We start from the raw sequence: 27,039 nt of genomic DNA, 5'->3' as shown, positions 1-27,039 counted from the left end.
TTACTAGCAGTGGATGCATGGGCACAGTAAAAGGCCCCCATACCTTGCTACGAAGGAACAAGAGATCCGGACTGAAAGAGATTACATAACGACGACAAATACTGAAGCAATGGCAATTTTTCTCTCCTTGCTGTCATTTTGAGTCACTCTATAGTAGTACCTCAAGTCGTTTTGAATCTCTTTGGGGTTGTTGTTCATCCCTTTGTAGTCGTTTTGGGTCTTTGTAGTCATTTTTGTGTCTTATCGTAGTCTGTTTGTGGTCATTTGATTGATTTGCCAACAAGAAATATAAAGTCCCTTCAAGCAGAGGCCCTTCTATACCCTGGGACCCCCTGGGCCTGTGCCCAGCAGGCTGTACAGTAATCCATCCATGCGCAGGGGCATAACACATTAATCCCTCAATGGGATTAGTCCTGAATTATATAAATAAATCTTTCCTTTCTATATTTCCTGTGTGACAATGAAACTAACTACAAAGTTGCTCATCTTGAATACATTACTAGGGGTTACCTTGAACCTTATTTACTATATGGTGGAAACGTCTGTCTCTAACCATAAATTCTGCTCTTCTAAAATGCAGACAAAAACCCAATTTGGAACACACTGCACTGTATAATTGGTGTATAAACTTCTAATTGAGTACATGTATTATTATTTTTTAATATTGCCTTTTGAATTTTTACACTCTCAGAAAAGGCTTTGGCTTGCCTTGTTGGAACAAGGCTATGCAAATAAACATGCCTCTGCTTTTATTTTGAAATGAGCCACCTTTCCGGTATTTCCCAGCTAACTCCCGTGGACTTGACGGAGTTTGTTAGAAGATGCTGAGGAACGGGAGTGCCCCACTCACACTCCCTTTACACTTACGTACATCAGCGGATCTCCCAGGAAGGACAAATTAACTGGACACAGTCGATGGAAACGTGTGTGTGATGTAAAAACCCGGTCCGGACGCGTCGGTTCATTGCACTTATCGGAAAACTATGGCTGTTTCTAAAGACTGACGATTTGGGACACTACTCTTTTTACTTTTCCGTTCATCCAAACCGGCCAGTCATTCATTCATTCATTCAATCATTTATAAGCTGCTGCATCCTGTTTGTAGACTATATAAACCCATCCCCTCCATTGGTGTATGTTTCTGAGACCTGCGGTGAGGATGGATACCCGGCTATCTTTCCCCAGGTACCCGCTGCTGGTGCTGCTCTGCACGGTCGCTGCTCTGTCAGGGATCCGGAGCCCAGTGGCTTCTGCTGGGAGGAGCTGCGCCGACACCCGGCAGGTGTACGCGGAGAAGGGGTACGGCACAGACATCGCTCCGCTGACTCAGATCTCCGGTAAGACTCTGCACCTAGCCTCCGGTGGGGACAATTTACACAATCAGGCCGTTTTTGGGACTCACTCTCCAAAAGAAATATTTGTTTAAGTCAAGTTTACAATAAAATGTAAGATGCATGTCGCAGCAGAGATGTAGGCGCGTCAGCATGCTTTACTTTGTCTCATGGACACGGATTAAATTACCATTATGCCCACTAAGGTCACCATAAATTTTCTGGCCGGTAATAGAAATACTCCTCAAATCATTATGGGAATATTATAGCAATATTTTAGCAGAAAAATATCCCAGACACACTACAAATCACTATAACAAAGTGATATAAAGAAAGTACAGGGTGGCTCAAAACTCACTAATAAGCACCAGAAACACCCTTTAGGAATATCATGGTGAGTTTTCCTCAAGAGAAACGATGCATGGTGGTTTAAAACAAATTACACCCGCCCCCTCCTTCCCTCTGTGCTGTTTAAATAGGATGATTAAGGGGATGAGCAAATTGCCAACACCGGTGCAACAAAGAACCTCGCCCTAATTAGTCTTTGCCTACTGGCCCACTGTTAAATCCCTGCATATACCCATAGGCTCTGTTCATTGGTGATAATCTTATCTGCTGAATGAAAAGATATAATGTGGATTACAAACAGTTGGATTTTTGATATTTGGAAGTTTTGGTGAGGGGGTGGGATAGAGGAGATGAGGAGAGAGTTGAAGTAGATTGTAGGCGGTTTGTTAAAATATGAATGTCTGACCATGTGAGCAAATGATGGAGCCACTTGAGTGGCTGAAGATGTAACCTACTTCTTGGAGGATTAGTATGTTAAAGGGAATGATGGTGTGTGTGTGTGTGTGTGTGTGTGTGTGTGTGTGTGTGTGTGTGTGTGTGTGTGTGTGTGTGTGTGTGTGTGTGTGTGTGTGTGTGTGTGTGTGTGTGTGTGGCTACCCGCAGACAGACCTGGAGCTTTGAATATAAAGAGTAATATTTCTGAGTGAAATGTATGTTAATTCAGAGGATTTACTTTGAGGTAATTCTGCTGTGTGTGTGCGAGTGACTGAAAAAACTGCAATATTGATTGATTTTGTGTGTGTGTGTGTGTGTGTGTGTGTGTGTGTGTGTGTGTGTTGGGCTATCACTGCCTGAGTCTTGGCTCACTGTCCCGTGGGCCAGGGGAGCAGATGGCTGGGAGAGCAAAGGATGAAGCGAGGCAGTTTAGAAATGGAAATAGAGGGATGAGAGAGGGCTAATAGTGAGACACACAGAGAGAACAAAAGAGACAGTGAGGAACATCAGCGAGGGTGGAGTTGGGACTGAGACTTTCAACTGCATTAATTGTAGTAATATTCATGGTGGATGTAAAATTATAGAGACAAAGAATTCAAACCTGCACCACGTTTTGAATGCTGTATGTTATTTTTCCCTCCTGGTTGTCATTTGCATATCATTACCTCTGACATATCAAAGACCCAACCTGAGCGGACAAAGAAAGACAGATTGAAGCTGAATAATTCATGCAGGGAAATTACAATTTTTCATCAAAAGCTTATCTTTGATAAGATTTCCCTATAGTAACAAAACAGACTGATAAGTGGAGGAATTGACTCTTTCACTAAAAACATCTGTTTTGATCTGGGAATAGACCCACTGACGTTATTGAGAGTAGCTCTTGGTTTTTGTTGAGCTATTAATAATGACTTTATTTGTAGCCATATAGCACTTTTAAATGTAAAGATGCAGCCCAAAGTGTTTGTTTTTTTGCAGATTCAAAGCAAAAACATTATGTTATGCTTAAACCAAAATAATCAAATGTATCCACATAAGTTTCTGAGTGTGTGATCGTTCCTAACCTTTCTTTCTCTGCTGGCCTGGTTTTATTTTCCAGGTGAGCACCTGCGGCTCTGTCCTCAGGACTACACCTGCTGCTCCAGTCAGATGGAGGAGACGCTGGCGCTTCAGAGTGATAGGGACTTCCTCAGAGCCGTTGAAGACAACAGCCAGTTCCTTCTGACCACCTTCACCCAGAGACACCGCAGATTTGATGGTGAGAGGCCCACTCAGAAGCTTGTACAGTTATTATATTTAATGGGATCATTACCTGGTTTGAAATTGGTTAAAAAATACTTCCTCTTTTTGCAGCCACAGTGGGTACATTTGATGGAAAAAAAAAAAACTGCGCCCAGCTTGTCTTCATCTCACACTCCCCTATCTACCAAGTTTGCAGCAATGAGTGACAGCTGATTAAAAACTTATTTAAGATCTCGTACTGCACAGTTCCTCTCAGATGGTCAGATATCTGTGCCACAAAATTGACTTTGGCAGCTAAAAGCGCTGCACTGCATACATATTGCAAAGATCCTAGTATGATTCATATCCATGTTTAATCAATGCATGAGAACTGCTGATATTAAAGGAATATTCCAGACTGCGACAGCTATTGCAGTTTCATAAAGTGTGGGGACTCACAGGAGATAGATAATAAAAATTAGGGTTACAATTGAAGCAACAGAGGATGAGATATCCTGACATTGGTCCCTTAAGTTCCAGAAGCACTGCATCCTGCATTTCCCATAATGCAACGTAATGCTGTCTTTATTTGCACCCTTCCTGCCTACATTTCTTAAACTCCACACCTCCCAATTTTTATCACAGGCTTTGTCAAAAACTTGTAGTCTCGAAGCTGAGATAACCCTGATGACATCACTATGACATCATCAGCGTTATTTTTTTGACTTTAAAAAGCTTGATTCAGAGCTATAGGAGACAGTTTTCACAGGATTTCACAGTAGGACTATGCATGGCCAGTAAACTCCCCTTCATGTGTAAAATTGGTGGAGGGGCCCTTTAAACAATTGTCAGTGTAGGAGAGTTTTAATGACTAATTTCATCCATATTGTCTCAAATTCTGTCTGTACGGCTGTAGGTTTGTAGCAGCCACAGCACAGAGCTGAATGTACACTTCCTCCTCCCACCTGCTCTGGACTGCTAAGACCTTTTTTCCCTCCTCATCCTTTTATATAATGCATGTGATGAATCATTTAAAAATGCTGAAGGAGTGGGAGACTGAATATGAGTCTATAAGATGGATTTTAAATAAAGTACATGTTGTTACACTCATTTACCAGAGTGCATGATCTGATGTAACTGTCCCTATGAGCTGTTAATCTGAGAGGGAGGGGGTGGGGGGGTGGGGTGTGTGACTGAATGCCTACATAGAAACCTGGCTAAGATATTAGAAGAAAAGAAGTTGGGTGACAGTTTGATATGTAATCTGCTTCTGCTTTTTTTTTTTTTTTGTCTCCCTGCAGAGTTCTTCAGAGAGCTTATAGACCTGTCAGAGAAGTCTATGAATCAGATGTTTACCAAGACCTACGGCCGTCTCTTCACCCAGAATGCACACGTCTTCCAGGAGCTGTTTGTGGAGCTCCGCAGATATTATTCTGGTTAGTTCAGTGACCTAATTCACCGCAGCCAACAATGTTAATAGAAGATGAGATTTCAAAAAAAGGAACTCAAATTATGTTTTATGTATTTAGATAGTCTAATGGTCAAAGTGGTACCGGTTAGGATTGGATTTGCTACATAAATCAATAAAATTAGGGGCATCCTGGTGGTTTTGTGGTCTAAGATACATGCTGTGTAATTGCAATGTCCACATTTCCAGCTGTGACCCTTTTTTCCTTACTCCCTTGCCATATTTTCTGTCAGTCTCCAATCTGAAATGGCAAATAAATGCAAAATATGAATGACAGTTTTGGACATTTTAGGCAGTTAGAGTACAGTATTTAAAACCCAAGTTAACCCACCTTCTATTAACTCTCATTCGACACTCTCTGAATTTGTATGATGCAATAAACATTTTTTTTGCAACAAAATAAAAATGAATGCTAACAAGCAAATTTTAGAGGACATTTATTCAGGGAAGCAACTTGGGCTCTGTACTATCAGCACAACAATGAATTAATAAATGCAGAGACCTGGTGATCTGGTCAAAGTGAGAGCTGTGATGATCCCCTGTTGCACTGCTAGTTTAGTTTGGTTTTATCAGTCCGTCCCCGTGTTGTGGTAAATCCACAGCAGCCTGGGACAACAGTAAAGAGTCAGGATTGTCTTTTAAGGAGTACTGACATGCCAAACTGGAGAAAAAAAAAGAACTGGGAAAAAAAATGAGAAAAAAGAGACCTGGAATCCCACGGACGCCAGACTGTTTCTATTTCTGTTCCGGATCGCTCTGTTTTGGCATGACAGCCGCTCGCTGGCGAGTCTTTGTGCAGGCTGTTGCTGCTTAGTCAACCTGTCTTTGTCTGCCAAACAGCATGGACGGCTAATTTGAGGCTGTATAGTAGACTACAGATTGGAGAGTCGCATATTCAGAATCATGTCTGCCAGTTGTCAAATGTGGAGAGACTTAATAAGCACCCAAGCACATTTAAAGTAAGAAATGAGAAAAATACTGCAGCAAACAAAACCTAAAATGTCTTATTATTAACATTAATTAAATAAATTAAAAACATTAAAATTGCATGCACGTTCTACAGCCGTAGGACAGGAAGCACTGCATGGGATACATATCCTGAGCGTTATAATACTCCAGCAGAAATTTAATGGATGCTATATGCTTTATTTATCTATTTCATTACTTGTCTTCAGGTTAGCTCTCTGTGCCTAGCTCACTGTGTGTTTGGTTGTTTTAAAAGCATCAGCTGACATGGCAGTGTCTAGATAATGACTGGCTTTTTAGTTTGGGGTGAACTACTCCTTTAACCTTGCCCTTTTGGGCATCATAGTAGCACAGTGCAAAAGCATATTGTGGTTTAGATTAAAAAAGAAAAAAAAGCCCTGTACATCCACTCTGCTGACACTGAAATGCCCCCTAATAAGATGCTGTCTTTCAGAAATGTTTTTTATTTTTCAGATTACAGACATTGTTTGCTGATGCTGGCAGGTTCCTCATAGTTGCTCTTTTGTCAACAGGGGGCAGTGTAAGTCTGACAGAGGTTCTGTCAGACTTCTGGTCCAGACTGGTGGAGCGGGTCTTCTCACTCGTCAACCCCCAGTATCAGTTCAGTGAGGATTACCTGGAGTGTGTCAGCAAACACGCCGAACAGCTGCAGCCATTTGGAGATGTGCCCCGCAAACTACGCGTACAAGTGTGTGCCTTGTGATAAAACAATACAGCGCTGACATGGACACTTTGAGAAAACCCATGGCTTCAGTATAACTATCCAGTATAGCTGTACTTCCAGTTATGAAGAATGAGAGAGCACATTGAGCTGCGATGATCTGATTCTGTTCTCTTTGGTTTCACATTCAGGTGTCCAGGGCTTTCATTGCTGCCAGAGCACTGTCTCAGGGCTTGGCTACTGGTCGGGATATTGTTAACAAAGCAACAAAGGTGACTGGTTCTTATTGCTAGTTGTATTCTATTCAGTATCTGCTTTTTTCAGCACTTTACTTGAGCTACATCATACTCATATGAAGTAATATATTTAATCATGTCATTTTTGTGTAAATTAAACATATAATTCCTGTTGCCCTGAATCCAAAAAGATGCTGCAGTAGAGAAGAGTTTCTCTAATGTTAATGACATAGGCCTGGCACTTTTCAAAATAAAGGCACAGTTGAGATCCTGTAGCTAACCAGTTTGTTCAAATTAAAATATCTGGATAATTTCAACTTGAACCCTGAGAGTAAAAAACCAACATCTTGGCAATGAGTATGCACTTTGTCCAGAGAAAGCTGGAATGAAAGTGCTTGTTTTCCAAGCTAACTGCGGTTCGCTTGTGGAGCTGCTGACATAACATATAAAGTTCCCTTACACAGTAATACTAATGGTAATATTGTGCCCTCTTATTAATTCTTTCTGCCACAACTCCCACTGCTTTGTTTTTTCAGTTGACTGCAGACTCAGAGTGTGTGCGTGGCCTGATGCGTCAGTGGTACTGCCCACTGTGTCGAGGCATGCCCTCCCTGCGGCCCTGCCACTCCCTGTGCCTTAACGTGATGAAGGGCTGCTTAGCCAATCAGGCCGACCTGGACACCGAATGGAACAATTTCATTGGTGGGTGAGGGTAGGATGAACAATACATCCTAATAGATTTTAAAGTGGGTTTAGGGCCAGGTGAAAGACATATTTTTTTGGATTAGGTATAATATGTACTTCAGCTAAAGCACCCATGTTTCAAAGTGCCACAATAACTTTGCTTTCAATGATTTTAGATCCTTAAGAAAAAAGATGTTATGACCTAAATGACATTTAACTACACTTTGAATTATTATCATTATAAGATTGAGCATACCTAAAAGTAGAATCCTTTTATTGCTCTTCTGTCACTCATTTACTTTCGACTTCCTTTTCCCCTAATGAATTCCTCCTCCATTAATCATTCATGCTTCTCTGCTCCTTCTCAATTGATCTGTCTTCCTGTGTTTCCTTTCCCCTTTCATCAAACCCACACATTCCCTGCATTTTCTTTCTTTTCATGTGTAGTGCTTCCTCTCACCTTTCATCACTCCATCCATGTCTGCTGCACTCAAGCCCATTTTACCCTCATGTACCCTTTTCTCCAACCACCATTCCTTTCTCCTTTTCTCTGCATAAAATGTTGGCTTGCTTCCTGATCTCCCTGAACGCCCCATAAACAGATGTTAATCAAATCTCTTCAGCTGGTTAGCCATTGAGAGATTCCAGACACAGGGAGCCATTGTCTTGATGTTTATCAAGGTCTACAATATGCCACCAACAGAGTTTTTTTTTTTTTTTTTTTGCTTGTATAACCCTGACAGTGAATATTTGGATGAATGTGGTCATAGCAGGGTTCATCACCTTACCATCTCTATTTCTGTCTCTTCCTCTCTCCTCTGTCAGATGCTCTGTACCAGGTTTCAGAGAAGTTGGAGGGACCATTCAACATGGAGCTTGCAGCTGACTCCATCTCCGTGAAAGTGTCGGAGGCCATCATGCACATGCAGGAAAACAGTGTCACCATCTCCACTAAGGTAAGAACGAGAACACAAGCAGATGAAAATTGCTTTCCCCGAATTTTCATTTTGGCTGTTCTTCAGCGGAAATGTAATTCAATAATAATTCACTGAACCTTTTGTGCCTGCATAAAAATCATCATCCAGCATTTTCAAAATATCACTCTTACAAGTCACAGCTATATTGCTTATTGTTTAATTCTGATTTTAATCTTCTTAATGAGAGAACATGCAGTAAAAATGACAGGAATTATACCCGAAGAGCATGACAGCCTGACAGTATGATTAAAACATGGCAGGCATCCCAGGAGCTAATCCACCAGAGAGACACCCACATCTCGATGGAAACAGAGAAGCTCCTGGTTTGTGGTAACAGCGCTTTAAGGAACTGGCATCTCTCGCTTTTACAGCTCAGCATTCTGCGTTTGCTGTTTTTCATTAACAGAGCATAATTATGGAGGCTATGGAGAACCTTTTTCATATATATTGCTTGTTTCAGTTCACATTGATTTAAATCTTAGTGTAGACACTGACTACACAGAGCTCATCTCTCAGCTTTCATTTACCACCATAACTCTTAACATTACTTAAAAAACAGCTACTGATGACGAGCTTTACATTTTTAGGCATTTTTTGTTGTTTGGTCGGGTGTTGTTAAAGAACTTCTGTGAGAAAAGTTAGGATAACACTAATTATCACTGTAGGAACATCTGAAGGTGGGTATTTCATTATACTGGCAAATCTTTTGATAAGATTATATTAGACTGTAAAGATGCTCTTGTGACACGGCTGTTGACAGTGATGTTGCTTTGTTGTTCCTTAACTCAGGTGTTCCAGGGCTGTGGAAGCCCCAGGCCTGCTCCAGGTCGGTCTAAACGCTCACCGAAAGAGTCGGGGGGAAACAGGAGGCCTTTCCGCACCTACAGCCCTGAAGAGAAACCCACCACTGCTGCAGGCACCAACCTGGACCGACTGGTGAGGAAGAAACACTATTATAGTCAATTAAGAACAGATTAAACCTGCAATAACAATAATTGTTTATTGGCCACTTGGGGGCAGCATAACAAGATATAAACATTTATAAAGTTGTTTTGATGAGTTTGTTCGCAAAAAGTTAACTATTTGCACATCCAGTTGATACAGAGCAACGTTAGCATTAATTTTAAAGTCGTGTCTCTGGCACTGCGGCAAAGTTAAGCTCAATATTCACTTTTTTCTACCTCAGTTTTGGTCTCCACTAACTCCAGTTCAGCAGCTACAATGAGTTCAGAAAATATTCACACCCCTTCACTTCGTTGCTGTAAGCTCTAATTACAAACTTCTGAATTAAGGGTCTGAATACTTTTGTAAATGAGAGAATTCAGTTAAATAAATTTGAAAGAATTTCTAAAAACATGTTTATGATGTAGATTTAATTTTAAATGTATAAAATTGACATTTTTGCGCATCAATCTACACTCAATAACCCATAATGACAAAGTCTGCAGTATGTCTGAGTACTTTCTGATGTAAATGAGCTACAATTCGTTTATCAGAGCTTATTTGTCTTCTGTGTCTGGAAACAATGTTGATGAGAGCAGTGAGAGTGAACCAAAACATTAAAGCTCTGGCAAGAAAACCAAAACAACAGGCTGAAAGACGCTTCAAGCTTCTGCAAAGGGAGGGAAAACTGCAGTCGGGTGATAATTATCTGTTGGTTTGTCACTACACACAATTATGTTTGGGTTTGTCTTTTGGCAGGTTGGTAATTTCAGCTGCTCTTTATAAGACAAAATACTTACTAGTGCAGCTTTAAGTACTCAAATATTCACCTTTTTGGGTTGCGTGTGATTTAACTATATTAATGTTGAAACTGCAATCAAGAATGTCAGATATGATTGTATTGTGCTTGTACCAGGATTCAGTCATAGCAACTGAGCAGAAAGTGGAAAGTGGACAAAATGAGGGAGAAAAATAAGCTTGGTACAAGAAGCTAATAATACAGAGCGGTCAGAGCCCAGACAGTATTCCTGTGACCACAGAGTGATCTGGCAAGACAGAAGCGCTGGACTATAAATAAAACCAAGAGCAGAGGAGAGAGTAAAGGGACAGCAGTTATTTACTGTATATCAATTTATAAGACATAAAAGGCATGTGGTTTAAGAACTGACCCAGAAGCAGTGTCATGTCCGTTTTTTGACTTTGTCCAACGTCAGCACTGCAGCTTCCATATGCTTTCTCCAGTCAGACATACCAAACAAGGATACTTTAAAACCGGGTCTGACTCATAACCAGTTCCTTCCCGCCTCCGCACAGGTTACCGAGCTGAAGGAGCGACTGCGGCCTATGCGGGGCTTCTGGGTGTCCCTCCCACACACCATCTGCAACGATGAGAAGATGGCTGCCGACGTCACTAATGAGGACCGCTGCTGGAATGGGCAGACCCGGGGGAGGTGAGCAAGATCAGAGCCGAGGAATGGAGGGAGGGGATAGGTAGAGGCGGGGGAGGAGTGAGCGAGTGATGGTACAGAGGTGGCAGGATGCAACAGATGGAACTGAGTTTGTTTAATTTTGCCACCACCAGTCACCCACATACTCTCTATGTGGGTCTGCTTGCTTTTATGTACACAGATATCGACCAACAGCATGTATCCAGGCTGATTTAAAGAGACTGTGTAGTCCTGTGTGTGTGTGTGTGTGTGTGTGTGTGTGTGTGTGTGTGTGTGTTGTGAGAGAGGTACACAGGTAGGAAAAACTAGTCTGCATAATGGATGATTTTGTGTCTATGATGTTCCAGCTGTTAGGCAACAGTTTTATGTAAAAGTACACCCACCTTGGAAGCTTCAATCACAAAGTGGGACTGTAGCCAGACTGGAATAGATAGAGCAGCTGGTATAAAATGTTTTACCACGATAATTAGCTTGTGGGAATAGAGTACATCTTATTATATATGTCAATGGTAAAAATACAATTTTGCCATTCTGGTATAGAGTTTTAAGAAGATCTGGTGCATGCAGCCATGCTAGCAACTTAGTGAAGCCGTGCTGATGCTGAGCTTAATGTTAACCAGTGGTGGACAAGGTACCTGAAAACTGTAGTTTGAATTTCACACATGCAGAAATCAAACATAAGATACTGCAGTTGAACAAGCAGATGCTCCTACAGTTTGGAGGGATTTACTAACCATTCAGCAGCAAGTTTTTTTTGTTTTTTTTTCTCGGTCATTTTTTGGCTTTATTGTGACAGGGACAGTGAGAGAGAGAGAGAGACAAGAAAGTTAAGGAAGAGAGAGGGGGGTTGACATGCAGCGAAGGGCCTGAAACGGATTTTAAACTAAGCTAAGTCAAGGATGTCTACATTGCAAAGTTGCCTTGCACCGCTTTGAAAAGATCTGTGTTCATATTCATCCAGTTTTCTGTTTTTGTACATGAATGCCTGTTTGTGTACACACTCAGGTACCTCCCAGACGTGACAGGTGACGGGCTGGTCAGCCAGATCAACAACCCTGAGGTAGAGGTGGATATTGCCAGGCCAGATGTGAGGACCAGACAGCTGATCATGGAGCTGAGGGTGGTGACCAACAAACTGAGACATGCTCAGAGCGGACAAGACATGGACTTCATGGACAGTGAGTGTTCCTGACGGTCAATATTTCTATATCTGTGTGTCTGTATATCTTATGAGGAGTATTAGTTAGTCCTTGGTTTTTCTCAGTATGTATTGGTGATTATGAAAATCTGGAACAACATCCGTAAAATTTAAACCCTTTATTTGGATTGTAAAATTAGCACTTTCTTTTTATTTCCACGCTGCACATCAGTCAGAAATTACTTTTCCCTTGTTCCAGGTGAGGAGGGCAGTGGCTCAGGGGGTGGAGATCATGGTGAAAGGTACAATGATGATTGGCCAGGCTATGGGCCTTACTCTCCCCCATACAAGCCCCCTCGTAACCCGGTCTCCAACCCTGCAAAGCCTCCTCGAGTCCGAGACAGAAACGGGTCCAAGTGGAACAGAAACAACGGCCATGGACGGGTTCGATCTGCATCCAGTGGGCTTACCTTCTCCCTGGTTTCTTTGTTGTCTTTGCCTTTCATGGTCACTGTTGCCCCCATGTGGAGATAGCTGGTTATTACAGTCTGGTTGTGGAGGTTTTCTGTCTTGCTCAAGTCTTAAGCACATTATGAAGAAAAACAAAGTCATTCCATTTGGTTACACCAGCAGAAACAAAATGACAAAACAGGCTAATTTAGCAATAATCAGAAATCTGTTTACAGCACAAAACAAATTAAGTGAATATTTTTCCTACTGTACAAGCCTCAAAAGAGGCATCACCAGACATTGATGACGACTAACAATATTTAATTAATGGGTACTGCCCTTTTTTTAGTGCCATTTGTGAGATGTATTTCAATCTTGACGCTGGAGCACATTCGAGAAAGGGGAACAAAAGTGCTGCAGCAGAAAAAGAATTAGCAACATGTTTGGGTGATGGAGCTGATGGTCTCATGGTTTGGCGTTCTGTGAGATGGAGATTAGTTGTGCCAGTTAATTACTGTGTAGTTTCGGTGAGCAGCTGATATGATCTGAGTGCATTTATTTGCTGCCATTCTCATGAATTTAGGTTGATTAATATAATTGATTTGATTTCAGTCATGGGTGTGGTTCATTTAGTTCATTTTTTTTAATCTTGTGGAAGTCGTGAGATGTAATTTAATCGCTTAACTGAACCTCCTATTTTGGCTTAGGAATTAAAAAAAGTCACAGATGACTCTTGAAACCAAACAAGCGGCTTATTTTGAATGTACCTAAAAGCTCAAATTAATTTGGGTTGCTTGTGATGAAAAGGGGTTAATTAATGTAATATATTGGTGTTTTTAATTTATTTGTAATATTATATTTCTTTTTTCTCATTATTATGATTTTTAAGGCAAAGGTTGGATGTTTTTATCTTTGAAAAGTTTGTTGTCTTTAACTTCCTCTGGTGAAAAAAGAAAAAGGGAAAATCCAGCTCTATTTGATCAATCACAACTAGACACTTAATTATCATATGAAATTTGGCCACAAGACCAGCTATCATTTTTTTAATCTTAACCAGAGATTGTTGAGGAACAACATGTGTGAGTGTGTGTGTGTGTGTGTGTGTGTGTGTGTGTGTGTGTGTGTTTGTATGGTGGTTTTATATTGTTTGTTGTTATATGTCCTGGTTTCAATTTATAGTTCTGGGGTAATGCTGAGAAGATATTGGGATGTTTCATAGTGTGCTTTTCTACTTATTTTTCCTAAAAGCAACAAAAGATGATGAAAACACTGAGTGAGCTGTTGATGTGACGCAAAATTAGACTGAATGTTGACGGAAAGACAAAATCTGTCAAGATGTGTGGCTTCTAATTTTCATATGCTGAATGTGTTTTGACAAAGATAAAATCAAAGATTTTTCATGAAGATAAAAAAATTTGTTGGTGAAGAGTTGGTCATCGATGTACAGCAACGAACATGAGGGTGAGCTTGAAGTAATAGTTCGACATTTTGGGAAATACTCTTATTAGCTTTCTTGCCGAGAGTTAGATGAGAAGATCTACTCTCATGTCTGTATGCCAAACATGAAGCTACTGCCAGCAGCTGGTTAGCTTAGCTTAGCACAAAGGCTGCAGATGGGGAAATCTGCCTACCAGTACCTTTTTTATTTTTATTTTTAGTTTACAAACAAACTTATCTCATGTCATACATACAAAAAGTGTAAAAACCACAAATTGTGTTTTTATAGCAGTTTGTGCACCAGTCTTTCCTGGTTGGGAGCAACCAGCTAGCCCAGCACATAACCCCCGTAAAATTGAGAAATTCTGTTTTTAGTTTATGCTTTTAATTTTTTAAGTGTGTGTTAAGCAAACGGGGTACAATGTGTTAAGTAATTAGTGAGCTTTAGAAGTGCTAGTAGGTAGATTTTGTTACATTTTCCGTTTTTCTGCTGCATTTCCAGTCTTTGTGCTAAGCTAAGCTAGCTAGCGGCACGTCCAACTTTAGTTTAAAAAAAAAAAAAAGAAAAAAAAAAAAGCAAACAAGGTTATTTCTCAAAATGTTAAACAATTTTAAATATGAAATTCAATTGATAGGATCCCAAAAGCGAACACAGACAGAGATGGAGAATATAAAAAGAATGTATCGATGCTGTAAAAGGACACTTTTCCGTTGAGTGGGGAAATTGTGAAATCCAGTTGGTTGTAACAGAAGTTCACTTGTAGTCAAATGGGCTATAGCACCTGTACAAATGCAAAAAATAGCAAGAGAAGGGTTTCATTCTAAAACATATCCATTTCGGTCAAAAATATGAGCTTTTCATCACTCATTATATGACAAAGATGATCCCATCCTCTAAAATGTCACTCCTCTGTAAATAATAGGTGAAATATTACTGTTGACAAACGATCAAAGGTGGATGTCTTATTTTGGAATGAAACTCTTTCAAGACAGTAGCGACCACGTACAAGACTTCACCACAAACACAGTATTATGTTGCACAACTACAAATGAAAAAAAGTGTTTCACAGTATTTCAAAAGCAACAGTATTTTAATTGTATGTGCTTTCGATGATCAGCAGTCAGATAAGGATGTGGTGGCTGCAATATTTCCATTCAATTTCAGGTAAATTGTTCTTTAGTTTTACCTCTCATCCATTCCCACTACTCGCACATTCTTTCATGGTGAAAGTATAACACAACTTTTTTTCATGTTGTCGTAACAATTTTTTGGTATCAAACAAGTGATATTTTCTGCTTCATTAAAAAAAAACGAAGAAAAATATGTTTTTCTCTCCCCTTTTATTTTCATTTTATTTTGTTCTTACAAAATCAACCAAAAATGTGCAGTCATTAAAAAAGAAGTATCCATATTTCAGTTGTACCTTTACAAATGAGTTAAATGCAGTTACAGTATTTTTTTTTTTTTTTTTTTTTTTTTTTTAAAGTTCTGCATCAAGTATGTCCCTGCAAATCACTTATGATCATGTAATTCTGCAGTAGTAGTAGATAGAGAATATCAACTTCTTGTGCTCATGACAAGTGTCTCATACCACTGAGGCATCAGGACGCCCTCAGTGTCTCCTTTTAGCCTTTTAGAGGAGCAGTCTCTGGATCTTTATTGTATGAGGGCTTCTTGTTATGTGCGAGACAGTTGATACGTTCATGCTGACAAGGATAGAAAATAAAGGATAATCAGTACATGTGCTGTGGCATGGGGCATGCTCTCATAACTCACAGATAACATCACGTCTTTATACAATAACATATAGTATACAAAATCTGTATTTCTACTTAAAGCTGCAAGTTCATGAAAAACGACAATATTTAAAGGGGCTATTTGTAAGATACAAGATGCTTTCCACCGCAGCTCTCAGGTGAGTAAAGGAATGAAGTTTGGTGCTGAAGTTGCAACGTTTCTTCTAAACTGATAAGTTTAACTGATAATGATATACTGATAAGCTATGTAATCTATGTAGCAATAGCAAAAGTTACAAATAGCTGGAGTAGCACTAATATTTTGCCAGTTATTCTTGCACAGTTGGTTTACCACAATTTTAAATAAACAAACCAAAAAAAAATTACAGATTAATTTCATTTATTACCTTCCACATTAAGTATCCAAAAACCGCCAACAATAGGAGCAAAAAAATGACTGTTAAGAAGATTATCCACCAGGCAACTTTGGTGAAGTATTCAGCCTTTTTCTCAAAAAACACTGTCAGCTTTACCTGTGGACAGCAATGACATTTTAGTGTGGGAATCTCAAAACACAGGAACAAGTTAACATTATGCAAACTATAAATTACCAATATAACTTAAGATACAAAGATTTCAGGTTGTAGATTGCAGGATTACAAGATCGTGTGTTTTTCCCATTGGTTACATAAATGTAAATGTCACCCTGCAAATTTAAATCATTGTCTCAGCCCAGAGGGGAGATAAAATGTGTAAAAACAAAAATCTGCCAAAGTAATTCAGCAAATTGTTTTTTTCACTCATGGTTTTACCTTTGTCTCAGGCTTCTCCGGTTTAAGTCCAATATTCTCTGGAGAGTTGTTTAAACTGAGGGTGGCATCCACAACAATGTCAAGATAATTCAAAGAGCTGTAATCCTGAATGGGAGAGGCATAATAAATGAGTGAGTAGTCTCATGCTTTATACTTCTGATTAATGATAGGAAGGCTTCAGCCAACAAAGTAAGCCACAAAAAACTAAAGGTCGCTTGGAATATTTGTTGGAAACAAGATCCTAAAGCAACTAAACTGAGGCTTTTTCATCACTGTTATCTGTCAGAGCTGATGCATTTCATACATATGAGAGGAGTTATTTTGTAGAAATTGTGTAACCTCAGTAAAAGTGGTGTTCCAGAGTTGTGAGTGCAGAACCATCACTGCAGTACTGTCCAGACCAAGCAGAGGGCAGCGTATCTCCACACACTTGAGTCCATCTGAGCAGGTCTGAGGAGGAGAGCAACAGGCCTGGGGTCACACTCGACATCTGACAAATTCACAAATAACTAGATGCTGATTTCTTCTTGACTCCTAACTCTCTTGACCCGCCCTTTCCTCTGACCAGACCCTCGACCGGCTTAGTTTTTAACCATGCTACTGACATGGCTCTAGAGATGGAATTGTTGATCTCACAATGAATACAGACATTCAAATCCCCCAGAGAATAAAGTTGTAGTTTCTGTGTGGATCTAATAATTCCTTACCAAGGTTTTGTATTTCCTACTTGTTGGAAGAAATGAAAGAAACCCGTCAGTAGAGAGGGCTTCATATTCAGCTTCACGTCTTTTCCTCGAGGGATCATGCCAACCCTTGATATCAAACATTACCAAGTTACAGGGGTGGTTTACAGGCATTCCTTACGCTTTCAACAATAAAACAAAATGTAGAGAGGAATTTATTACCTTCACATGTTTAAGTGGATTGATTTCGTTTACAGGCGAGCAGGAGACAGACTGTACGCCTTCACTGGTGATCTGAGTCAGGTACAGAAGCCATTTTCCTACAGCGTTCTCCTTTGGCCAGTAGATGTTTAGTGAAGCATTGGTGAAAGATTTGAGTGGTCTGCCCAAATTGATTATCTGAAAAATAGAAACTAAACGGTGTCCTTGAATGTGTTTGTGTGAAAAAAAATAATTTTAATGTAATTTAAGGTAGCAACATATGGCGTCTCACCCTAAATTCATATCGAACTGGGGTTCCAATTTCATCCACTGATTTTATGGCACTTTCACCAATCAAGGTTTCGCCAAGTGACACTTGGGATGGCCTGGCTAGTCTAAAAACAAACAAACAAAAACAGACCATCATATACTATATTTGACATATTCATTGATTAGTCCAAGGCATTTAATACAATCACTACCAACCCATATACTTGCAGCTCCAGCTCAAAAACCACTTTGGCTAATGCCTCGACTGGTTGTATGGTCTGCACACTTGTCCTTTATGAAATAAATAACAAAACCTGTTTATTCATAATCATGTTCACCCCACTGATCAATAACTGGTGCCAGTTTTTCTCTCCACTCTCCTCAGTCCACTCACGTCTCAAGTTGCATGGTGACGTTGATGTCTTTTGTACTCAGTGAAATGCTGGACGTTGTGAGTATGACATAAAACGTAACCTGAGGGCACCAAAAGAGTCATCAGACAGAAACTTGCAGGTTGGTAATCCACACGTGGAGTAAACTGAACTATACTACTCACTTCAGCATCTCTTTGGAGTGGGTTTCCCAGTTCACAGTCTACTACTGTTCCTTTGGCATTGGCTGTACAACTCACTTGTGTTTCCTATAGATACAAATATACATTTGGCATATGCACATAAACCAATGGTATATACAGTATACAAATAAAAAACAAAGGAATTTGACTGTACTGGAATAAAAACAGAAAACATTTAGGTCATCCAGATGAAGATTTGCTGTATTTTTGTTACACAATGCACACCATATACTCATCTTAAAAATATTACACATTAACTTTTTTCCACCATAGTTCTTTCCTCATTGTTTTCTTAATGAAAAATGAAAAAAAATTTATTTAACATAATTCAATTTATCTTGTCTTTTTGAGAGTTCTTTCTACAAGCTTTTAGTTTCCTCTGTCTCCTACACAAGTTTTACTTTACTTTAAATTCGTGTGTATCTGAGTTGCATGAAGTGTACATGTAGGTAAAAGTGTGTTTGTATTTGTGTGAATGACTTTGAGTGTATATATCAAATCTTTTATAATAATCATATTCTTCTGTGCAAACATATAAAAAAGAAGCTCTTCCGTCATTGGCTGATATTTCACAGTAACCACACTAGTCAAGATGTTTTTGCTCATTTTTCTTCCACTACAAAGTCATTGTATACTCACAGCTGCTGTACTGTAAACAATAGAGGAGTAATGAAGAGAATCTGGGAGCAAGATGATTGAGTGACTCTGGTGTGCGTCATCACCGTTTCTGTTAGTCACAGTGACCTCTAAGGCTATGTCTTCATCAGAGGGCGTGATGACTGCTACACCATCCTCTCTAGAGACATGACATAACCCAGGATGAGAATAGATTTTGAGTTTAGCTTTCAATCACACAAATTGTTTTTGAGTTTGGTTACTTTTGGTTTACCTTGTTTGCCTTACCTGGATAGTGACTTGAAAACATCTTGATCATTTTGTGTTTTTCTGGAACAGAACTTGTATTGTAACTCTAGGTTACTTTGGCAAATATTGTCGCTGCCGCAGCCCTTGTTTATTAGGACGATCTGTGAAAACAACAGAGGAGGAATTGTTTATTGAAACCACACTTATTAAAACTTAGCTCAGCCTGGACTCCCAAACAAATTGACACATTTCTGAAGTGTTAAAATTAAATTCACACGACTTTGGTGACAAACACTAACAGATGGGCACACACATTCGTACCTCTGAGACATTGCTCTTCTTCTGGTAGAGGTTGAGGACAGGAGTTATGTTGGACAGATATGCACTCGTCCTGGTTGTCTGACTGGGACTCCACAGAGATACTGACACAGACACGGGGATTCTGTGCAGCCTGTCCATGATATCACGCTGGAACGTAAGAGTTTTACTTTGGTTTAATGTGTGCTGTCTGGTGTTTAACGAGAGGCCCATAATTAAATTTTTTCGTTTTTTAATACCTTTGTTTTTTTCCTTAATAAAATTGTAATTTTTAAATGTTTCACCAGGTGCTACACATATTCAGAACCAGCATTACCTCAGTTAATAATAAATGCCACTCAATAAAGACTTCGGTACAGTATAATAGAGGTTAATTGCCCTTAAAAAAAAAAAAAAAAAAAAAAAACGGACCTTGAATTTTTTCTTATTTTATAGATAAAAACACTGTAAACCATAATAAACTGACTGGTCACATCCTTCTGTTTTTATTCTGTTATTTCAATAAACTGATCAACCTCTGCTCCCTTTGAGCTCAGAGTAAAACAGCACTACTTCACGTCATCTGAATATATAGCCAAGGTAGGCCAAACCTCTGAGACGCTGATTGGCTGTGACGTCACCCACTGGAGCCATTAGGAATGTCTGATTCAGTCACGTGACTCTAGACGTCACTGGCAAAGAATGCGGAAGAGAATCGATCAATTAAACACACAGACAGAAAGCAACAATGCGCCAGAAAAACGGTAAAACTGATCCAAATATTTCCTAACTTTTAATGTGAGCGTATCGATCGAAGTCAGTGACGCTCGCGGACAATCAGGGGCTTGACAGAAAGCGCTGATCGTCTAGTTTAAGTAGAAAAAAACCGGCACGTCTGTAGCTAAAAACGGTCGTGGAGCAGTGACTACAGACAACGTGAAATTTGGAAGCGTATACGCTCCCACGGGCCTAAGGGGGTAAAAGGACAATTGGCCATTTACACGCTTTTTGTTGGACATAGAAGGGAAAACACAGGTGTTACCAATAACATTAAGAATGGCTATGTTCTATTCAAATGTCCCAATAAGTCATGACGTGTAACAGTGAGACAGCATGCACAATACCAGGACCCTGAAGCTGAAGCTAAATTAATTCCTTTAACTATTTACACCTGTTATTATTTCTTCTTTACTGTGACATGTCAAAATGTGTTTTGTGAAAAAAGCCAATGAGACAGTACCAGAAGTCGGAGCTCGGTGTCAGTGCAGATTGTTGTCCCCTGTAGTGCCAGCTCCAGTTTTCCTCGAGACGAACCCAGAAAGTCGACTCTGGGAGGAAGCCTCGCTCTCCTCTTCTCAGCATCAACCTCAAAGGTGTAGTTGAGCACTACAGTGGAAACATTTGAGATGCTGATACTAAATTCACTGTTGCAACTACTACATCTACCTTTGCTACTACTGCTACTAACTTGTACCCGCTGTTACTACTACTACAGTTACTGCCACTAAAACAACTACTTCCAAAATGATAAAGTTAAGTAAAGCAAGTAAAATTTGATGTATTTCTAAATTCTAAATTTCAGTTCAACTTTGAAAAACCTGAGCTTGAGTGTGACTGATTATCTTTTTTATAGATAGTCCTGTCTGGCATCAGCTTTGAAAACGTGTATGTTACATTGACATTAAATGCTACAAAATACAGGTGAACAACCTGTACATGAAGAGTACTGAACTGACATTAAGGAAACTCACTCAGTTTGGGGTTGAACGATGCTGGATGTGCTGTGTAGGTAAAACACGCCTGAACTGCAAAATAACTTCACAGAAATTTGTACAAAGAAACCCTGGATCAAAAGCCAATAAGCCTGCAGTTAGATGATGTTATTATTTGTGTTGTAGTACATTTTACCATGTGTGTTTATCACACTGTTCCTTTGTGATGTCTATTTCACTTGGTGTCACCTGTAGAGAGTGGCTGACAGTGACCACTGGCCTTGCTCTGTAACAAAGGCAACAAAAATGACAGGTTATAGCTCTTGTCCTGACGTTATAGCTCTTGATTGAAACAGGCACCCGCTGGAAAAAACATTCAAACTGATATATTCCTCTTATCTCCAAGTGTTTGCGCTGTAGCTGTAAAATTACCTGTAAACAAAAACAGAATCTGAGAGAGATCCCACAGCCAAATCAGGGTACTGATTGCCATCCACATCCAAGTTGCCAGACAGAGAATATCCAAACAGATTAATTTTATTGGATCCTGATGAGAGTACCTGAAAGTAAGTCAAAATATGAGAATGTAATATCAAGGTCCGTTCTTGTTGTCAACCTATGTCAAACAATTTGAAAAGGTGTCCTTTCATAACTAACCTGACGACCTCACCTGTGCTGGCTTTTTGTGGATACCGTCTGATGAGCCACAGTAGAGATATACCTGACCTGAACCATCATATGGTGCCCCCACAGCAATATCTGTCAGCAAAGATGAACATTTAGACAAAGTGGGGTGACAACATAAATTAGAGTTGAGTAGTTTATCAGTGATCCCAAAATGTCCTTAAAGTCTCGATAAGAGAAGAAGAGAGAAGAGAAGAAATAAGGCTTGCTTCCTCTTATAAATCAAATCATAAGCAATAAAATGCTCAATTGTACATTGCAGTACAATCACAAGTTTTGCTACTACAGCCTTACTTAGTCTGGTATGACCAGTAGCGTATTGTATCAACTGTTTGCAAACTTTAGATGAATAATGCTTTGTAACTCACTGCTTGTGCTACTGTTGTGTTTAGTTTTACTATTGTCTTGTAGTTGCCACTTGTGTCACAGAGGATGATGTTCAGTAAAAGTTACTTCAGCCCCTTTCCATCACTCAAAAAACCCGATAAGACCCGCTAACATCGGGGCTTTTGACGGTAATGGAAAAGGTTGCAATCGGCATTCACACCCGGAAATAATGACTCTGCAGTGGAAGCAAGTATTTATCGGCTCCGGCTCTGAACGGCATTGATGTAAACACAACACCCGGCTGAACTCGCTAATTTTCACCCCTTTTGTGGACATGCCTGTCACCTGCCCAGCACGTTGCTGTTAAACCAGAAACACTGCGGTTACACTGTGCTTTGATATGAAAGAGTGAGCTGCAGCCCCAAAATTAGTTTTGAATATCCGTTTTATCACTGTTTCTCCACTGAGTGTGGGTGTGTGCTCTGTAAGTGCATGTGATGACATCAATTGGCTTTTATTAGCAGATTTACCTTTATTTAAACACGTTTATACCTGCTAATTTTGGTGGCAAAAGGGTAATAGTCTCACTTTAAAGAACCAGTGTGTAGAATTCAGGGGAATCTATTGGCAGAACTAGAAATACTCTTAATTGTGTTTTCATTAGTGTATAATCACCTGACACTAAGAACAAGTGTGTTTCCGTTAGCCTAGAATCAGCCCTCATATCTACATAGGAAGCAGGTCCTCTTCCATGGAGCTCCCCAGTCCTATCTTTCTACAGTAGCCCAGAAAGGACAAACCAAACACTGCCCCTAGAGAGGACCTTTCGTGTTTTTACGTTACCTGAAGGCAACCACAGGTTCTACTACATGCTTGGAAAGGGAGGGGTGTGAGGACGGGCATTCAGTTGGTTTCAACCTCAACACTAGATGTCACCAAATCCTACACACTGGTCCTTTAAAGCGTCTAATAGAAAAAGTGAAAATTTTGTGTTTGAATTCAAAATGTGAATATTCTGACTTCCTAGTTGTTGTGCATAGTCAGTGTATGATGTATTTGATATAAAAATGTCACAACCTCCATAACCGTCTTGATTGATATCTCCTATGTTTTCCACTGCAAGGCCGAACATGGAGTCTTTATGTCCAAGAAGCTGTGTTGGAACAATATCCTCCCAGTTTTTTCCTTTGTTGTTGATATAGATGTAGACGGCTCCTCCAACCAAACCATCTTTGACAAAGAACTCTGGTGCTCCTACAGCAAGGTCCTCCCATCTGCACATACCAAGAGAACGACACAGTAACACAACAGCACACAATGGAAACAGGGAGCCATGTTTGTTTTGGCAGAATACTTGAGTAATGATATGAATTGCTTACTAAAGATTCTGTGATGTAAATTGTGTGACTGTGTGCACAATTCCCATTGCCAGCATGATGTATGAATGGCACTCAGTAAAGCGCATACCTCTGCCAAGGCCAAACATTTTCCGTTTTTCATTTTCAATTTTCAACAGATCTGGATTATTTTGTGGATCTGCACCAAACTGTAAAAACTCAAAGATGTGAACATCATAAATCTTTCTGATTTGTTACATCCAGATCCATATATTAGTTCCTGAGAAATTGATGAAAATGTTGAAAAATGCTCTATCTTGCAATGTTAAGGAAAATGATTAAAAAAAAAATCCTGCATCCACCACTTTAACTTTAGCAAAATTTAATGTGTTCTTGCCCCATGCCTCCACTAGGTTTGGTTCAGTACTTTTTATGTAATCCTGCTGACAAACCAACATGGGTGAAAACATAACATACGGACTGTTTGGCCTTGACGGAGGTATGAGCTCTAGGGTGCCAGAGGGAACAGAAGGAAAGGTCATTGCATGTATTACAAACTGGCTAATAGATGTTTGGGGTGAAAACTTCACATGTTGTGTGGAATGTGGTGCTAGGACAAAGCTCATGGAATGTCTAAAATGGAAAGTGTAGAGTATTTCATTCAGAGGACATGAATGTGGGCAGCAAGTTTTCATGGTAATCTGCCCATTAGATTTGTGTTTGTGCAAATTAAAATAAATTGCCAGGTTATATGGAAGGTCATCCATTATGATTGATTGATAGATAGATAGATAGATAGATAGATACTTTATTTACCTATTAATTATATTAAAGACCATTATACTGCGGCAAGTTTTATGATGGTGATGCTGGTGCTTATAAAAGGCCATGGAACCAATATAATCATGAAGAACCTACCCGTCACCATTTAAATCAACCACTGCCACATCATAGCCAAAGGAGGAGGCCAGGCCTGGACCAGAGAGGACTAACTCCACAGACAAACTTCGCTTTGCCATAGGGTCTGCCTTAAGAAATGTCACCTGGCCGCTGTAGCCTCCTCGGGGGGCTCCTGATACAATCGTCAGCTCACCCTTTCTGAACAGGGCCATACCAGAGTCAATGGAGAATCCTGGACAGCAAAGAAATGAACTTGGTTTATTGCAAAGTTATACTTCATAAGAGGGAAAAGAGATCTACCTTATAGCATTTCATTAACCATCAGATTTATGAAGAAAGATGCAACTTTAAATACCCTAATTAACTCTGACTAGACTAGAAACTGACCCAGGTAGCTGTTTCTCTGGAGTGGAATGAGGTTTTTATTAAACAGGTCTATGTCCCCAGTTTCACGAGTATCTTCACTCAAGATGTCCAGGTTGTCCAAGAGCTCCAGTCGTACAATTCCTGTAAACAACATCACAGAACAAAACACAGAATAACAGAAGCACAACATTTAACATTTTAGGTTGGAAAATATTATTGCTGATGAAACGAACACCTGAACTCCAGCTGTGAATTTTATTCTACCTTTCCACTGATAAGCGCCGGGTGCCCCAAACAACAGTGATCTGTTGTCCTTTGCAAAAGATGCTCCATGACCCTGCTGGCAGTATGCAAACCACTCATGGTCCTTGCGACGTCTGGTTAGGTGCTCAGAATCACAAACTACCCTCCTCCATTTTCTCTCTTCCTTCCCAACCTTCAGGTCATCTCCTAAGAGATAACACTGACCCGTCACCAGACGAGGGACATTCACGCTTGGACTCGGGCTCCACTGCTGGTATCGATGAGCACAAGTCTGCAAGGGAAGGATGATGAAATGGCAAAAGCTGCTGAATAATTTATTCTATTCTGTATTATTTATTATATTATCAATGTGGAGTGTTTCACTTACCATTACATTTTGACCAGGACCTTGGCTCGTCACTCTAACTCCCATCCACTGGCCGTTTATGCCTTTACTATTGAGGAACTCTAGTAAAAGAAACAAGCTGAGCTCACTGTGTGGCCTCAATGTATAACTATAGTATAATTACATTGATTAGAGGAAGCACTCAGGTCCTGCTTTTACAATCCTACTTCAGCAAATGTACATAAGTATTTTCATATATTCTCAAATGTATTAACTTTAGGGTCTAACTTTGTGTTCATATATAGTCAAGTCTTGTAATGAACATGCAAAATGAACCACTGAATTCACTATGAGTATCATAGCAATCCCCCTTTACAACTAGTTGCTCAAAATATAAGCTAATGATAGCACCCAAATTCACACCTCTTCCACCCACAGTTATGGGATTAGGGTGTATGAAGCACGGTTGTCCTCAGGCTGTCTGTCTATTATTATATACAATGTTGCTCATAAAGTTGGAATAAAATATTTTTTAACTCTTTCCATGAAATGATTGTGACAATGTGATTTATTTTATTTCACCTAGGTAATTGGGACACATAATGTAATCATTGCACCTGGTCAAAAGTGATTACTGATGCATTTAAATAGGAATAAACAGAGTATTGTGTCTGAAAACAAAATTATTCCAACTTTATGGGCAACTGTATATATATATATATATATATATATATATATATATATATGACATTATTACATTGTTAATACTGATGCATCAATGCGTAAGCAGTGTCTTACTTCTGTAGTTGCTCAAGGTGGAGCCAGTTTTAAGTACTTTATGTATAGTTAGGTAATGTAGTTCACTAGTTCCCACTCTAGGGGTCACGAGATTAATCTGGGGTGAGGGGAGAGGAAAGAAAAAAATAACTAAATTCTGCTAGAAAAATCTGAATTAATTTTTTGGACTTAAATTTTTGCTTTTTTGTGAAATATTGGATAATTTGACCTCTTCTAATTAAACAGGAGGGGGAAATCACTCTTTCTTGGAAGTGCTAACAACTCATCTTCATCTAAGTGTGACCCTATGTAGGCACTGTTTGTTTGTATAGGGCTACAAGCCAAAACGTTTGGGAGACACTGGTTTAATCTATGACAATGCATTTTATTTTATAGTTTTATCATACAGTATGTTTAAGGTAAACTCTTAATTTTTATAAGAAACTGAAATATTACGACTTTACTTTCCACCAATGGTCATATTACTTAAAAGATACTAGGATAACTCAAGCAATTTCAGTTAAAATAGGCAGACAAACCTTCACTTTCAAACTCAATGGGCTGGCAGCGCTCAGATGTTATAGTCAGATCACATCTGTAAACAACACCTGTAACATTCACCTGGTTCTGGTGTTTTGCTTGTGGAGCTCCAACCAGCAACCTGAGAGCAAATACCTCAAGTAGTAAGACACAGATACAGAATTTGCTTTCGTTTGCTCTCATTTAAATGGAATAACTCATTTTGACTCACAGGTTCTTTCTGGCAGGGCTCAGCTGCTGGTGAAAGGCAACAGAAAACCCAAACAAGCTTCCTGGATCTCCATTTCTCTGCAACACATTCTCAGTGTCCAGGTTAAAAGCTGAAATATTAAGGGTCTGGAAATACCAAACACTCCACAGATACACTATGTGCCAGTGCTTCGCCATGATTAAAATATGTAATCAGTTCTTTCACCGAGAGAATGTAAACCCTTATTGAAAAGGGCGGGTGCTGACAGGTGCTAACTGGCTCATTGTAGACACAGACAAATAAGGTGTGGTTGTGAGAAATGTAACAATGCTGGACTGTTCAACTTTATGAGCTGATAACTGTAGTTAATATTAACCAATTCCTGCTTTGATGAAAGTCAAACATGAGACATGCCC

General features: G+C 39.6%; 2 protein-coding genes across 2 annotated transcripts; one reads left to right on the top strand and one right to left on the bottom strand.

Annotated features, from left to right (window-relative positions):
• Positions 1-824: 824 nt before the first annotated feature.
• Positions 825-15,087, top strand: gpc2 (glypican 2). Its single transcript, XM_056383074.1, has 11 exons — positions 825-1,337; positions 3,214-3,372; positions 4,637-4,771; positions 6,303-6,478; positions 6,643-6,723; positions 7,224-7,389; positions 8,197-8,327; positions 9,138-9,284; positions 10,605-10,741; positions 11,744-11,916; positions 12,136-15,087. Exons 1-11 carry the CDS (start codon positions 1,136-1,138, stop codon positions 12,408-12,410), a joined length of 1,782 nt encoding a protein of 593 aa, XP_056239049.1. The 5' UTR covers positions 825-1,135; the 3' UTR covers positions 12,411-15,087.
• LOC130173639 (integrin alpha-6-like) lies at positions 15,086-26,922 on the bottom strand. Its single transcript, XM_056383073.1, has 25 exons — positions 26,645-26,922; positions 26,433-26,554; positions 25,159-25,238; positions 24,792-25,062; positions 24,549-24,668; positions 24,180-24,393; positions 23,002-23,198; positions 21,584-21,672; positions 21,346-21,473; positions 21,110-21,199; positions 20,953-21,017; positions 20,442-20,587; positions 19,226-19,372; positions 18,944-19,065; positions 18,680-18,836; positions 18,023-18,106; positions 17,861-17,940; positions 17,683-17,757; positions 17,489-17,591; positions 17,218-17,394; positions 17,020-17,124; positions 16,652-16,762; positions 16,313-16,417; positions 15,908-16,033; positions 15,086-15,470 (listed from the first exon to the last, which is right to left on the bottom strand). Exons 1-25 carry the CDS (start codon positions 26,818-26,820, stop codon positions 15,390-15,392), a joined length of 3,171 nt encoding a protein of 1,056 aa, XP_056239048.1. The 5' UTR covers positions 26,821-26,922; the 3' UTR covers positions 15,086-15,389.
• Positions 26,923-27,039: the final 117 nt, after the last annotated feature.

This window comes from Seriola aureovittata, chromosome 8 (assembly GCF_021018895.1).
Source record: "Seriola aureovittata isolate HTS-2021-v1 ecotype China chromosome 8, ASM2101889v1, whole genome shotgun sequence".
Classification (NCBI taxonomy): domain Eukaryota; kingdom Metazoa; phylum Chordata; class Actinopteri; order Carangiformes; family Carangidae; genus Seriola; species Seriola aureovittata.
The sequence above is the reverse complement of the archived record's forward strand: the minus strand, read 5'-3'. Positions and strand labels throughout refer to the sequence as shown.